The sequence below is a fragment of the Xiphophorus maculatus genome, chromosome 23, assembly GCF_002775205.1.
Source record: "Xiphophorus maculatus strain JP 163 A chromosome 23, X_maculatus-5.0-male, whole genome shotgun sequence".
NCBI classification, from domain to species: domain Eukaryota; kingdom Metazoa; phylum Chordata; class Actinopteri; order Cyprinodontiformes; family Poeciliidae; genus Xiphophorus; species Xiphophorus maculatus.
In genome coordinates this window covers 16744554-16758944 of record NC_036465.1, presented here as the reverse complement: position 1 = coordinate 16758944, position 14391 = coordinate 16744554, and the positions used below count along the sequence as shown (strand labels likewise).

General features: G+C 38.8%; 1 protein-coding gene across 1 annotated transcript; it reads left to right on the top strand.

Annotated features, from left to right (window-relative positions):
* Nucleotides 1-8018: 8018 nt before the first annotated feature.
* LOC106699707 (protocadherin gamma-A7-like) lies at nt 8019-13825 on the top strand. Its single transcript, XM_023329064.1, has 7 exons — nt 8019-8111; nt 8904-8966; nt 9072-9227; nt 9270-9518; nt 11615-11717; nt 12636-12793; nt 12899-13825. The coding sequence occupies exons 1-7, from the start codon at nt 8019-8021 to the stop codon at nt 13823-13825; spliced, it is 1749 nt and encodes a 582-aa protein (XP_023184832.1).
* The last annotated feature ends 566 nt before the right edge of the window (nt 13826-14391 follow it).

The following is a 14391-nucleotide window of genomic DNA, read 5'->3' as shown; positions in this document are numbered from 1 at the left end:
CAAAATGCAGAAAATGCAGTAAATTGATGGCACATATTTTGATAATCTATAATATCAGCTGTCTTCAATTTTACAATCCAGAGACACCTCTCACCCCTCCGTCCAGCTAAATAAAACGTGTTTAGAGGTTTACCTGTTACATATAGCTACTTTTGGGGGAAAAAGGACATCTTAAAATTTAAGGATTTTTCATGGGTCATTTTTGCAAGTTTTAAAGATATGTTATGTTTTTACACAACACTGATAAAGTGTCTAAAAAGGTCAGCCAAGGGTACTATATTTATGTTTCTTAGCGAATTTGGGCATTTTAACGTATATTTGTTTCGCTCTGCATTATTTTGACGGAACGCGTCAGTGGTCAAACGTCAAACGTGTCTAAGCAGTTGTTGAAATTTCCTTTTTGTTTTAAACCGTAAGGCTTTACGTCACTCAGTCCCCGCCTTCACGTATGAAACCACGTCACTCAGACACACAGCCGTCAGGTGGCGAGTCAGGAGTTGGGACTACGGAAGATCACTGCCAAGCACCGATCAGTGGAGTTACTCAGCTTTACAAAAATGTGATTTATTTGCGATGTGGACATGGAGTGAAATGTGTCTCCTCTGCTCTGACTGTTGCCAACGGTTTACTGCAGGACGGGCGGCTGTCAAACTGACTTGGGAAGAGGGAAATGCTGAGCTAGGAGTCTTTAGATTTGTCACTTTTTAACAGTTTGGATAAAAGTGACAAAGTTATCAAACTAAGCATTACTTCTTCTTCTTCTTTGCCCCCTGCCATAGTGGATATCGGAGCGTTTTCCTTGCTATGATGATGATAAAGCCGGTGCAGTTAAGAGGGGAAGCTACTTGCTAGCTAGACCTGATTCTTCATCTGGTCTGACAATGCAGAGGATTTTACAGATGGCCGGTAAGCTGCCTCTTCTGTTTTATTACTTCTTGCTGCTACAATGCACTGCTCTTTTCTTGACCTTTTCTGTTCATCTTCTGTTCTTCGGTCATTTATTAACGTTGCTGTGTTAATAAATACAGCAACGAAGTACACGAGTTTATTTGATGCTCGTGTACTTCCGGTTAGCACAATGCTAATTGTGTTCTAAAACTGAGAAGAATCAACTAATGAGCAACACCTGACAGCAGAGGCCTTGGAGATATACAATAGGATGAAATGATCACAGGGACAAACAGAAAATTAACCCAGAAGTCCTAACCAGGTTCTACTGCAGGGGTGGGCACTCCTGGTCCTCGAGGGCCGGTGTCCTGCAACTCTTAGATGTCTCCCTGGTCCAACACACCTGAATCCAACAGCTGAATCTCCTCCTAAGTGCAGTCAAGTTCTCCAGAGTCCTGTTAACGACCTCATTATTTGACTCAGGTGTGTTGAAGTAGAGATGCATCTAAAAGTTGCAGGACACCGGCCCTCGAGGACCAGGAGTGCCCACCCCTGTTCTACTGGAACCACAACACCAAGAAGTCCCTCTGGATTTATCTGACATTTGGGAGCTCAGCAAAAATCTTAACACAAATGTTGATAGAACTGAGTCAGCAAACAGGACGTACAGCAGTAAGTCAGCAGTACAACAGCACATTAAAATACCACCTGACCCAGCAAACATCATGATATCAACCAAACATGAACACTATAACAGAAGAAGAAACTCAAAATGCATTAAGGGCAGCATCATTATTAACAATTAGTTCAGCCGGTTGTTTTTTTTCTTTTCAAAGTTTTGAGTCTAATTAAGAGGTGATTTTATCATGATTTCATACTGTATATTTTGCAAGCAATTAAAAAAAACCTTTTATTTTAGTTCATTTAATATAGTACAGTTGTAGTAATTTTCTTACCATTAATTTGAATCTTTATACTGGACTAGGAAGGGAAATCTATGGGCACTTTAGCCCCACCAGGATTTTTCTTTTTATCTGCGTGTCACCGCTGTTTGCTTGCTCTATTTTTTCATACCTACCTTTAAACACTCACACAGACCTGTGATTGTTTCTTGTTATTTCTTCTTAGTGGACAAAGAACATTACATTTAACCATCACATTCCACTTTATTTAAAGTGATAATCCCATAAAGGTAATACTTTATCATATCAGTGATGACATATTTCATGTTTAGGATACAGAGCACAATACAGCATGACTTTAAACCAATTTTGAGCTTAGATAGTCAACACGAACTTGGTTCTGATATTCAAATTAACTTTTTATGTTGCAGTTTTATATTCAGCCAATCCAGTTACTGTTCAGGTGGCTCTCCTCAACAGTGAGCTGGATTCTCACAGGTTTTCTCTGTGTGACAGTTTTTATTGTTCTGGAGATGAAGGCTGTAACTACTCACAGCCTTCACATATCATCAACAGTTACTTGTGAAATTTTCTGTATACTGAAATTAAGTCTAAGAATTTGCCCATCCTCAGTTTTCACCCCAAATGAATCTGTAGCTATTTCCTTCGTAATAGTTAGTCTTCCATCCCTAGATGATGAATCCTGACTTTTGCGGTGAAGTATATTTTAGGGGTTGCCTATAATATACCATCTGTGAAATGCATAAGAAAAGACTCTGTATGACTCAAATAACTAAACATATTTATTAAGCGATCCAAATTTACAAACCTGTTGCGATCAGTGGGATAAAGCCAGTAAAAGTCCCCCCTGAAACTACAGTCACTCTGTCCTTTTATGTGGGAATAGTCAGCACAGCAACAACTTCCCATTTTTGGTGTCATTGCTTGTGTACGTTGCACCTCCAAGCTGTGGACCTTATCCATACATGTGTTTATACAATAGCATGCAGTTCTGAACAGTGAGCCTATTCGTTTAGCTCCACAATATCTATCTGGTAGACCTGGTCCTCTTGCCAGGGACCTCCTAGTTCATGTAGGCACAACTTTCCAAGTTTGTTAGATGCTCAACTCTTCTTGCAAGAGTACAACTCTCCTCTGTCTTATGTAGCTTTTGAAATATCCCCATATGTTGTTTGAACCATATGGGGTAAGAGCTATCAAGCTAAAAACAGTTTCAATGTTCACAAATGCACAGAACAAGATTCACAAATGCATGGGAGGATTCACACAAAATTCACATTTGTAATTCTGATGCAAACACAAATATATCTTGATTTTTAAACTGCTTCTGTTCTGTGGACTTAACTCCATTTGTGTATGAATTTTGAGACTCTGGCTCAACCCACAAATGTCTTTTTTTTAACCTACAAATGTCTTTTATTTTTAACAGGGAACGATTTGCAAGCAATCGGATATCTTCCTTGTTACAGCCAATCATAACAACACACCCGTGGGGCTGTAACTTATGCATAAGCCAATCATATTAACCCATTTCAACATTGTTGTATCCATACTGAAGTTCAGACAGTTTGGACCTCAACATGGCTTCTGGCAGCGACAGCAGAGTGGTAGTAAGTAAAATATCTAACTTAACATTTAGATGTTTATCCCCATGTTACAAACTTTTTTTTTTTTTTATTATTAATGTTAATTTGTTTATTTGTGCAACTATCAACACAAGCTACGCCAGCGCTTCTTCATGCTGTTTTACGTCAGGCTGGTGCCTTTCCATGTAGTTGAATTTCTTGTGAATAAGGTAACTGTTTGACAGAGTCTGTCTTCACAAGCCTTTGTAATAACAGCCTATGTATATTATTAATTATAAATGTGTGGTCATTAAATAATAAATTATTATAGCAATGTATTAAATCAATTAAATCACATGTCTAATATACACAAAGTGAGTTTACATAAGTGACATTATTGACATGAAATATGTTCCTCTTTCATCCCCTGTAGATGCCACATAGCCACAACCAAACTGTGACAGCAACAAGGAGGAAGAAATTAATACATTGGAAAATAAAAGTGCCCTTCACTGGATTTTTGAGAACATTCATAGAAGAAGGCAATACATGTTTTTTTTATATTTTATTCTTGTTTTAAATTGTACCTGCAATTATCTTTTCATAAAAGCCCTAGTTACTACAGTAACAGGATATTTTTATATTTAGCACGTTGATGTGTCTTTGTTGCATTTCATGTGAGTATGAGCTGGACTTTACTGTTTTGTCAACTGGTCATGTTTCTCTCCCTCCTCACTTCTCTCCTCTGTTTTTCAAAACAGCACAGGGAAAGGAGATGAAAGTGAATGTTTGAAATAAACAGGACAGCCCAACTCGGACTAAGAGAAGAAAAACACAAATGCAGAAACCTGGTAAAAGATAATTCATACATTGTTTACATTTCACAGTATATAAGGAAATCCTCTGAACATTCTAAACTATGAGAGGAAAAGAGTACATGGATTTCACTTTTGTTACAAGACCCTTTAAGTTCAGCACACGTGTAACAACTTGATCTGTTTTATATTTGTCACCTGTAAGCATTGCTGATGCAATCATTACTTGATTATCTAAGAGCTCTAAACAGGATTTGTTAAAAAAAATAAAATTAAGAATTGGTACTTCCTATTTCTTTGAAAGATCTACTCCCATTTCATTTTTTTCTGGGTTGACTTTTATTTTTCTCTTCCACAGTGACATCTGATGTGCTGAGTGACCTGATGAAGTTTTGGATCGGGTGGAAACTACCAACAAGAAACCTCAGTGTGGAGGTAGTAACTTCAGCTTCTCCAGTGGCTCTCACCTGCTTCTTCAAGTTGAAGCTCCCCGGCCACTACCAGACCTACAGGACGTTTCACCAGGACTTGGTGATGGTCCTGAGGTCCATAAGTTCCTGCTTTGGACTTGTGTAGAGGCAAATGACATTGACTTGTTGCTGTCATTCCCTCTTGTAAAATGATATCCCTTTAAAAAAAGAGCAATTACTTCTGAAGCTTGTTGATTCTCAAGCATTATCCATATCTGTTGAGAAATTTGTCTTTTTTCAGAATGACTTCCTGTTTTTGAAGTTTTTTATATAGATACTATATAGTGTATAGTAGATTTTTTTTATTATTATTTCTCATCTACCTCAGATAAAATATTCCAGGCGTCAAGGGCCCTTTGTCTTGGAACTTGTAGATGTTTCCTTAGTCCAGTACACGTGACTCATGTATTTTGGAAGGTGACATGTATTTTGCCAGATGGCATGTTCAGCCTTGTAGGATAAGTGAAATATTTACTTTGTATATGAAAAGGATTATATGAACAATTTTTTACATCACTATGAAAATCTATTAGGACCAGGGATTCAGAATAATTAATTATACAAAGGCTATTTGCAACCAAAACATAGATTTCAAGGAAAAAGAGTTTACAACGCTAAGAACCTTAACTATGCACTTTAAGTTCTTCTTTATTGTCTCTTTGGTAAGTGTCTTCATCATCGCTGTTGGTGTCAGTTTGGCTGTGGCCAGGTAACTACGGATCACCATCTATGGCACAGGTGTCAAACTCCAGTCCTCAAGGGCCGCTGTCCTGCAGTTTTTAGATGTGCCACAACCTAATTATTCTATTCAGGTGTGGTGCAGCAGAGGAACATCTAAAAGTTACAGGACACCGGCCCTGGAGGACTGGAGTTTGACACAACTGATCTATGGGATCAAACATAAAGATATTGTATGTCAGAACTGAAATGTTTGTTAAATGTTGAAGAGTGATCTCAGAAATTGTACCCATGTACTAAATAAAACATTTCAAATGTACCCACCACTGTACTACTGATCCAAACCTTTCACATTGGAGATGGGGACACATATTTTGGCAGATGGCATGTTCAACCTTGTAGGATGTGTAAAATAATCCCCCTGTGTTTATAAAATGTCTGTTCAAATGAATTATTATATTGCTATAATAATTTATCATTTTAAGACCAGGGCTTTATAACAATTTAAAATCTCCAATCGCTATTATTATCTTGGGGCCAGGGACAACTCCCAGGACACATTAAGAACAAAGACAGAACATAATTAAATGTATTCTCTTCAGGCTGCATTCTCACCAATAGCTGAAACAATGAAAATTGGGTGCAGATCATTCCTGTTTTAAAAAAAAAAAAAAAAGACAGTAGTTGTTTGATCCATGACAGGGGAGTCTCAAAATTCACATACAAATGCATCAAAGTCCACAGACCAGAGGCATCAAGATATATTTGTTTGCATCAAAAATACACGTGCAAATCTTCTGTTCTTGTGTGAATCCTTCTGTGCATTTATAAATATTGTAACTGTTTTCGTTTTTTATCCTATATAATATTACATCGTCAAACAGGACTGGCATTTGGATGAGCCTTTTCCCATGGATAAGTGCTTTTGGCCAACTTTGTGGTGAAGTGGCTTGCCGCGACTCATCCATTATAATTTACAGCAGGGCTGGAACTGAGTAGAAGCTGGCACGATGTGGGATCGGTGACTTCTTAGTTTAGAAATCTCTTTTTTGCAAGTGGAGTGTCGCTCATTGTTTTTTTTTTTTTTTGTTTTTTTTTTTTTTTTTTTGGTTAAGCTAGAATTTCATCGCGTTGTGCCACGCCCCTAGATTTCGGTGTTTACAGCTGCTATCTGAACACATACATGCGAACTTCAAAAGCTGCGGCCTCCCTCTTTCCTTGCTGCACTTCTGCCTTCCTTTACAGTAACAGTGTGTGCGATCGATGTAAACGGAGGACATTGTTGATAAATGTCTGATTTTGCACTTAAGCGCTCGCTGGCTCTTTTTACACGACGCATTTAGAAATACTATTACGTTCTTCTCGCGAGAACATTAGATGTTTGTGCAGTAATTATTTACATATATTCCCATGTGTGAATTGAAGTGTATAACGAGACGATTTATTCCTTTTATACAAGCGAATTTGTTCGCTTGATTACACGTGGAGTGGGATGCACAAATAACGTCTGCGTGGATCCATCAGCACACACGGATTAAAAACATCTGGATTTATGAATAGCTGGTTTCTCCAAGTCTTTGTAAATGAGTCTCTCGTTGACCATTGGTTCAGTTTATCCTGGAGTCCATTTTGACATTGAGACGCAGAACACTCATTTGCATGTTTGCTAAATATTTTATATTTAACGCAGCCACATTTATGTGTTTGTATATTTTTCGTTAATTTATCTTGGAGTTTTGTTCAGTTTTTGTTATTTAGGCTTTGAGATGGCATCTTCCTGTGACGTGACCATTAACTGTCTCTGTCCGCGGTACTGAAACCACCGCTTTTAAGCCTGAAAGTGTCGCGCTCGTTTGTAAAACGTCACTTTTACTGTTTGCACTTCGATCTCACTGAAAACTTGGAAAACATTTTTAATATATTTAGCTGACCCTATGCACACGGAAACGAGTTTTTACATTCTGCGTTTTATTGTTTATCTTGTTTTGTTTTTTTGCTTTGTTCATTACATTTAAAGCTTTTGTGTTGTTTTGTTTTGAGGATGGAGTTTTTGACATTGAAAATATTAAGATGTAGATGATGGAAACCGACTCACGGTGCCGCTGTGGGCTAACATACAAGCGGAACACATTTCTCCACCTACTGCCGTATAGCTTTACTGAGATGACGAAGATTGTGACTTTCATTGTGTTTCCTGCTGAGCGATTATTTGGTCAATTTTTAAACCGTTCCTGCAAACGCCTGTAAACGCGTTGTTTTACAATGATGGGAAACGGACGGGTTCTGGTGCTCGTTCTGATCCACTTCTTTGTTACCCTTACTGGGACAAGACATCTCGTCCAAGGAGACCTGAGCTATTCTTTTCCAGAAGAGATGCAACTAGGATTCGTTATTGGAAATGTTGCCAAGGATCTTGGAGTTGATCTCAATACGTTATCTTCTCGAAAGGCCCGTGTGGATATGGAAGGGAGTCGGAAACGCTGCTGTGACATTAACATGAACACCGGGGATTTAATCACATCGGACAGAATTGACAGAGAAAGCCTTTGTGGTAAGAAACCCTCTTGTGTCGTCAAAATCGACCTGGTGTTAGAAAATCCTTTGGAGCTTCATCGAGTCAGTCTTCATGTGCAAGATGTGAATGATAATCCGCCTAAATTCAAAAAGAATTTAATCGAAATGGAAATTAGTGAGTCTGCAGACAAAGGAAGCCGCTTCTCTATCGAGGAGGCCCATGATGCGGACATGGGTCAAAACGACGTTCAGAGATACGTACTTGAAAAGAATGATAATTTTATACTTTCAGCGGATAGTAAAAGGGTTCAACTACAATTGGAAAATAGTATCGATCGAGAGAAACAAAAGGAAATTAATTTGCTTCTAACAGCAATAGATGGCGGATCTCCCCAAAAATCGGGAACTGTAGTCATACATGTTACAGTGCTGGATGCCAATGATAACGCCCCAGTGTTTACTCAGGCTGTTTATAAAGCAAGTGTACATGAAAACGCACTACCAGAAACACTGGTTATTACTGTTAGTGCTACTGATGCAGATGAAGGAGTGAACGGACACGTGATTTATGACTTTGGACATGTATCTGAAGAAAATCTAGATATATTTTCACTTGATCCAAAAACCGGAGAAATTAAAGTAACGGGTGTGATTGACTTTGAAGAAACAATTTCATTTGACATTAGCGTTGAAGTCAAAGATGGCTTAGGACTGACCTCATATGCTAAAGTGTTAATAGATGTTATCGATGTGAATGATAATGCACCAGCTATTTATCTAAACTCCATGTCTACCAACACACCTGAAAACCTACCATCTGGTACAGAGGTGGGAATCATTAATGTTCAAGATAGAGACTCTGAGAATAATGGACAGGTTCGCTGCTCCATCCAGCAAAACGTCCCTTTTAAGTTGGTTCCTTCTATTAAAAACTATTATTCTCTAGTGACCACAGGACAACTGGACCGTGAATTAGTATCTGATTACAACATTACAATAATTGCCACTGATCAGGGCTCTCCTCCTCTGTCCTCCTCTAAAACTATTCAGTTATCTGTAGCTGACATCAATGACAACCCACCTGTGTTTGAGGAACAGTCCTACAGCGCATATGTGAGTGAAAATAACAAACCTGGCTCCTCTTTATGTACTGTTTCTGCTCGAGATCCTGACTGGAGACAAAATGGTACAGTGATTTATTCTCTGTTACCTGGTGAGGTGAACGGTGCCTCGGTGTCCTCCTATCTATCTGTTAATGGAGACACAGGAGTGATCCACGCTGTGAGGTCATTTGATTATGAACAGTTCAGGAGTTTCAAAGTCCAAGTGATGGCCAGAGACAATGGTTCTCCTCCTCTCAGCAGCAACGTGACTGTCAGTGTGTTCATATCTGATGTGAATGACAACTCTCCTCAGATATTGTATCCAGCACCAGAGGGCAGCTCCTTCATGACTGAGTTGGTCCCCAAAGCTGCACATGGAGGGTCTCTGGTGTCCAAAGTGATAGCAGTGGACGCAGACTCTGGACAGAACGCCTGGCTGTCCTATCATATAGTCAAAGCCACAGATCCTGGACTTTTCAGCATTGATCTACACAGCGGAGAGATCAGGACACAGCGAGACATTTCAGAATCTGACAGCATGAAACAGAACCTGATTGTTGCAGTGAAAGATAATGGACAGCCCTCTCTGTCTGCCACCTGTTCAATGTATTTACTTATTTCTGATAACTTGGCTGAAGTGCCAGAACTGAAAGACATTTCTTATGATGAAAAGAACTCCAAACTGACCTCTTATCTGATCATTGCGCTGGTTTCTGTATCGACTTTTTTTCTGACTTTCATCATCATCATCCTGGGTGTGAGGTTTTGTCGGAGGAGAAAGCCCAGACTGTTGTTTGATGGCGCAGTGGCAATCCCCGGAGCTTATCTCCCTCCCAATTACGCAGATGTGGATGGCACTGGAACTTTACGCAGCACATATAATTATGATGCCTACCTGACAACCGGATCCAGAACCAGTGACTTTAAGTTTGTATCATCTTACAATGACAACACGCTGCCTGCTGACCAGACTCTGAAGAAAAGTCCGACAATATTTACCGATCCTTTTGAAGGACTAGAGACACCTGAAGAGGTAGGAAACTGTTTATTTTGGGGATTTTTTTGTCATGTTTTTATTTCAGTTTTATTTCAGTCATAAGATATATATATATATATATATATATATATATATATATATATATATATATATAAAAATTCTAATTTAACAGGTGCGATGTAACTTGCGCTCTTTGCTAAGGTGCCGCATGTGTTTTAATCAGCATTGTCGACTAACATAAGTGTGTTGCATAATTTCGGTTAATTATTTTATGATCTTTTTCTGTCACACTCCTGTAGGCCCTATACCTCCACTTTTTTTGCAAAACATCTTAGATCTATTTAACACATTTTGGTGCCTCAGAGTTGTGTTTTATCTTTCTATACTGTTCGCACATCCGGTCACAAAATAAGTTGAAATGTCATTTCCGATCCACAATGAGGTGGAATTTGAATTCAAAAAGCTGGTAGTCTTATTTTAAGATATTATCTTGAGTGGTATTTTTCGACGTGGGGCGCAATAGTGCCACAATCTGGAACATTTCTTCAATCTTGCCTTTTGCCATTTAACCTTTCCATGGTTTCTGAAACAATCCGAAACAGTTTCCCGACTACAGCACCAAAAGCAATTTCTAGTTTGTTTATTTAATTATTTTTTTTACGGAACATAATAGACCTGAGTGTGGTAGGCTCTTAAATTATTTTTCTTAAAACATATGGTAAACCTGCATAGCGTATCCTATGTGTTTCTTCATACCACAAGACATATTATATTATATTATATTATATTATATTATATTATATTATATTATATTATATTATATTATATATTATATTATATTATATTATAATAAATCTATTAATTTTGGCAATTTCTTCAAGTTGATTTCGTTATTCCCTCTTTTAAGGTTCCCTTTTTGTAAATTTTCAAGTGTGACACACGAAACATTAATAGGGTTCAGCTGCAGCAGCGCCGGCGCGCCTCTCTGAATCTCATCCTGATGAATTAGCAACTCGGCACAAGGGTGAAACAAAGGGGGGAAAAAAAACATGCAAGGAAAGACAGACGTTTATGTGATGTGTAGAGGGAAAGCAACTGTCAGATAACATATTCATCTAGTTTGATATTTATAACACAACTTCATGTAATCCCCAACGAAAGCTTCAACGTGCGCTTAGAACAAAATCATCGGTGGGGGAGGAACAATGTACTGAAATGTATTTGAAATTTGCAATGTAAACCATAGCATTAAATGACGCATTATTTTTTTGACTGAGAAAACTTTGAAAAATTCTAACATTCAAAAAGAGCTCACGGTGTCGCTGTTGGCTCATCCAAAACAACATATTCTTTGGCACTCCACCCATTAATGCATAAAAAGCAGACAAAGCCTTGATGCAGAAGCTGCTAACACTTGAGCCAATACAGTGTTCTTTCTCGCGCGGTAGTATTGTTTCTGGGGACCATTAATGCCGAGGATGGGAGACAAAAAATTTTCTGCGCTATTTCTGATCATCTGCTTTGTTGCCATAATTGTGACAATGCCTCTTGTTCGAGGAGATCTGAGCTATTCTTTTCCAGAGGAGATGAAACGTGGATCTGTTATTGGAAATATTGCCAAAGACCTCGGACTTAATCTCGGAACATTTTCTTCTCGAAAGGCTCGTGTAGACATTGAAGGGGCTCGTAAACGGTACTGTGACATTAATATGAACACCGGGGATTTAATTACGTCGGACAGAATTGACAGAGAAAGCCTTTGCGGTAAGAAACCCTCGTGTGTAGTGACGATCGACGTGGTGTTAGAAAATCCTTTAGAGCTTCATCGCGTCAGTCTTCATGTAGTAGATGTAAATGATAACTCGCCAAGATTTAGAGAAAATTTAATCGAAATGGAAATAAGTGAGTCAGCTGATAGAGGTAATCGCTTCTCTATCGAAGAGGCCCATGACGCAGATGTAGGTCAAAATACTGTACAAAGATACATCTTACAAAAGAACGATCATTTTGTTCTCGCGGTTGACAGCAATAAGGTTGAATTAGTCCTTGAGAAAAATCTTGATCGCGAGAAGCAAAGGGACGTTAGTTTGCTTCTAACAGCAATAGATGGCGGATCTCCCCAGAAATCAGGAACTGTAGTCATACATGTTACAGTGCTGGATGCTAATGATAACGCCCCAGTGTTTTCTAAGGCAGATTATAAATCATCTGTGCCTGAAAACGCGCCGCCAGAAACGCTGGTTATTACTGTTAGTGCTACTGATGCCGATGAAGGAGTGAACGGTGATGTAACATATCAGTTTGGACACGTATCTGGGGATGATGTCAGTTTATTTTCTATTGATCCAAAAACAGGGCAAATTAAAGTAACTGGAGAGATAGACTTTGAAGACAATAATTCTTTTGAAATAAGGATACAAGCAAAAGATGGATTAGGATTAACGTCATATGCTAAAGTATTAATAGATGTTATCGATGTAAATGATAATGCACCTGCGATTTATGTCAAAACTCTTTCCAATCCCACACCAGAAAACGTGTCACCTGGTACAGAGGTGGGTGTTATTAACATCCAGGACAGAGACTCTGAGAAAAATGGACAAGTCCGCTGCTCCATTCAGCAAAATGTCCCTTTAAAATTAGTTCCTTCTATTAAAAACTATTATTCTCTGGTGACCACAGGACAACTGGACCGTGAACTAGTATCTGATTACAACATTACAATCACTGCCACTGATGAAGGCTCTCCTCCTCTGTCCTCCTCTAAAACTATTCAGTTGTCTGTAGCTGACATCAATGACAACCCACCTGTGTTTGAGGAACAGTCCTACAGCGCATATGTGAGTGAAAATAACAAACCTGGCTCCTCTTTATGTACTGTTTCTGCTCAAGATCCTGACTGGAGACAAAACGGTACAGTGATTTATTCTCTGTTACCTGGTGAGGTGAACGGTGCCTCGGTGTCCTCCTATCTATCTGTTAATGGAGACACAGGAGTGATCCACGCTGTGAGGTCATTTGATTATGAACAGTTCAGGAGTTTCAAAGTCCAAGTGATGGCCAGAGACAATGGTTCTCCTCCTCTCAGCAGCAATGTGACTGTCAGTGTGTTCATATCTGATGTGAATGACAACTCTCCTCAGATATTGTACCCAGCACCAGAGGGCAGCTCCTTCATGACTGAGTTGGTCCCCAAAGCTGCACATGGAGGGTCTCTGGTGTCCAAAGTGATAGCAGTGGACGCAGACTCTGGACAGAACGCCTGGCTTTCATATCATATAGTCAAAGCCACAGATCCTGGACTTTTCAGTATTGATCTACACAGTGGAGAACTACAGATACAGCGGGACATTTCAGAATCTGACAGCATGAAACAGAACCTGATTGTTGCAGTGAAAGATAATGGACAGCCCTCTCTGTCTGCCACCTGTTCAATGTTTTTACTTATTTCTGATAACTTGGCTGAAGTGCCAGAATTTAAAGATATTTCGTATGATGAAAATTCCAAGTTGACCTCTTATCTGATCATCGCACTGGTTTCTGTGTCCACCTTCTTTCTGACCTTCATCATCATCATCCTGGGTGTGAGGTTTTGTCGTAGAAGAAAGCCCAGACTGTTGTTTGATGGAGCAGTAGCCATCCCAGGAGCTTATCTTCCTCCAAATTATGCAGATGTTGACGGGACTGGGACTTTACGCAGCACCTACAATTATGATGCCTACCTGACAACAGGATCCAGAACCAGTGACTTTAAGTTTGTATCATCTTACAATGACAACACGCTGCCTGCTGACCAGACTCTGAGGAAAAGTCCAACAAAGTTTACTGATCCATTTGAAGGCTTGGAGACACCTGAAGAGGTAGGAAACTAAGGTTCTTTTAGTTTTTGTGTTGTCATATCATTCAGAATCTGTTTTTTCCTTCAATTTTGAATTGAGTCAGCACATTGTAACTTAGCATTTTGCAAAACCTATTCTGATGGCTGGTATTGTTTTCAATATTGTTGACTAACATATGAATGGTTAATTATTTCATGACGACATTTAATCACATTCTTGTTGGCCTGATACACTTCAATTTTTATTGTAAAAATTGCATCAGATTTTTGAAACGCATATTTGCTGCCTCTGGGAGTTCTTCTTTCAGTTTATTTTGATCTAAAATCCTTGTGATATTATGTTATACAAAATTTCACCAAAGCATTTGAAGTTTATTTTCCACTGCACAGGAGGGTAGGAGTGGTTGTGGAAATGACTATATCAGTTAGCTGATATAGTCATATTTTGACATTCTGTCTTGTACTTTTTTTGCTTTATATTGAAATTCTTGCTGTCAGCATAATATTTGCTACACTTCTTCCATCTTGACTTTTGTGAAAGCACCAGTCTGTGGTGCTGAATCATTTTAGTAATAAACATAATTCAGTTTAGTGTGGTTG

Bases quoted from the DNA above. Each gene is read 5' to 3' on its own strand.
- LOC106699707 (XM_023329064.1), top strand. From the start codon at position 8,019: ATGGAAATTAGTGAGTCTGCAGACAAAGGAAGCCGCTTCTCTATCGAG. The intron at 8,967-9,071 runs GTGAGTGAAAAT...TTACCTGGTGAG, and splicing joins AACAGTCCTACAGCGCATAT to GTGAACGGTGCCTCGGTGTC. The intron at 12,794-12,898 runs GTGAGTGAAAAT...TTACCTGGTGAG, and splicing joins AACAGTCCTACAGCGCATAT to GTGAACGGTGCCTCGGTGTC.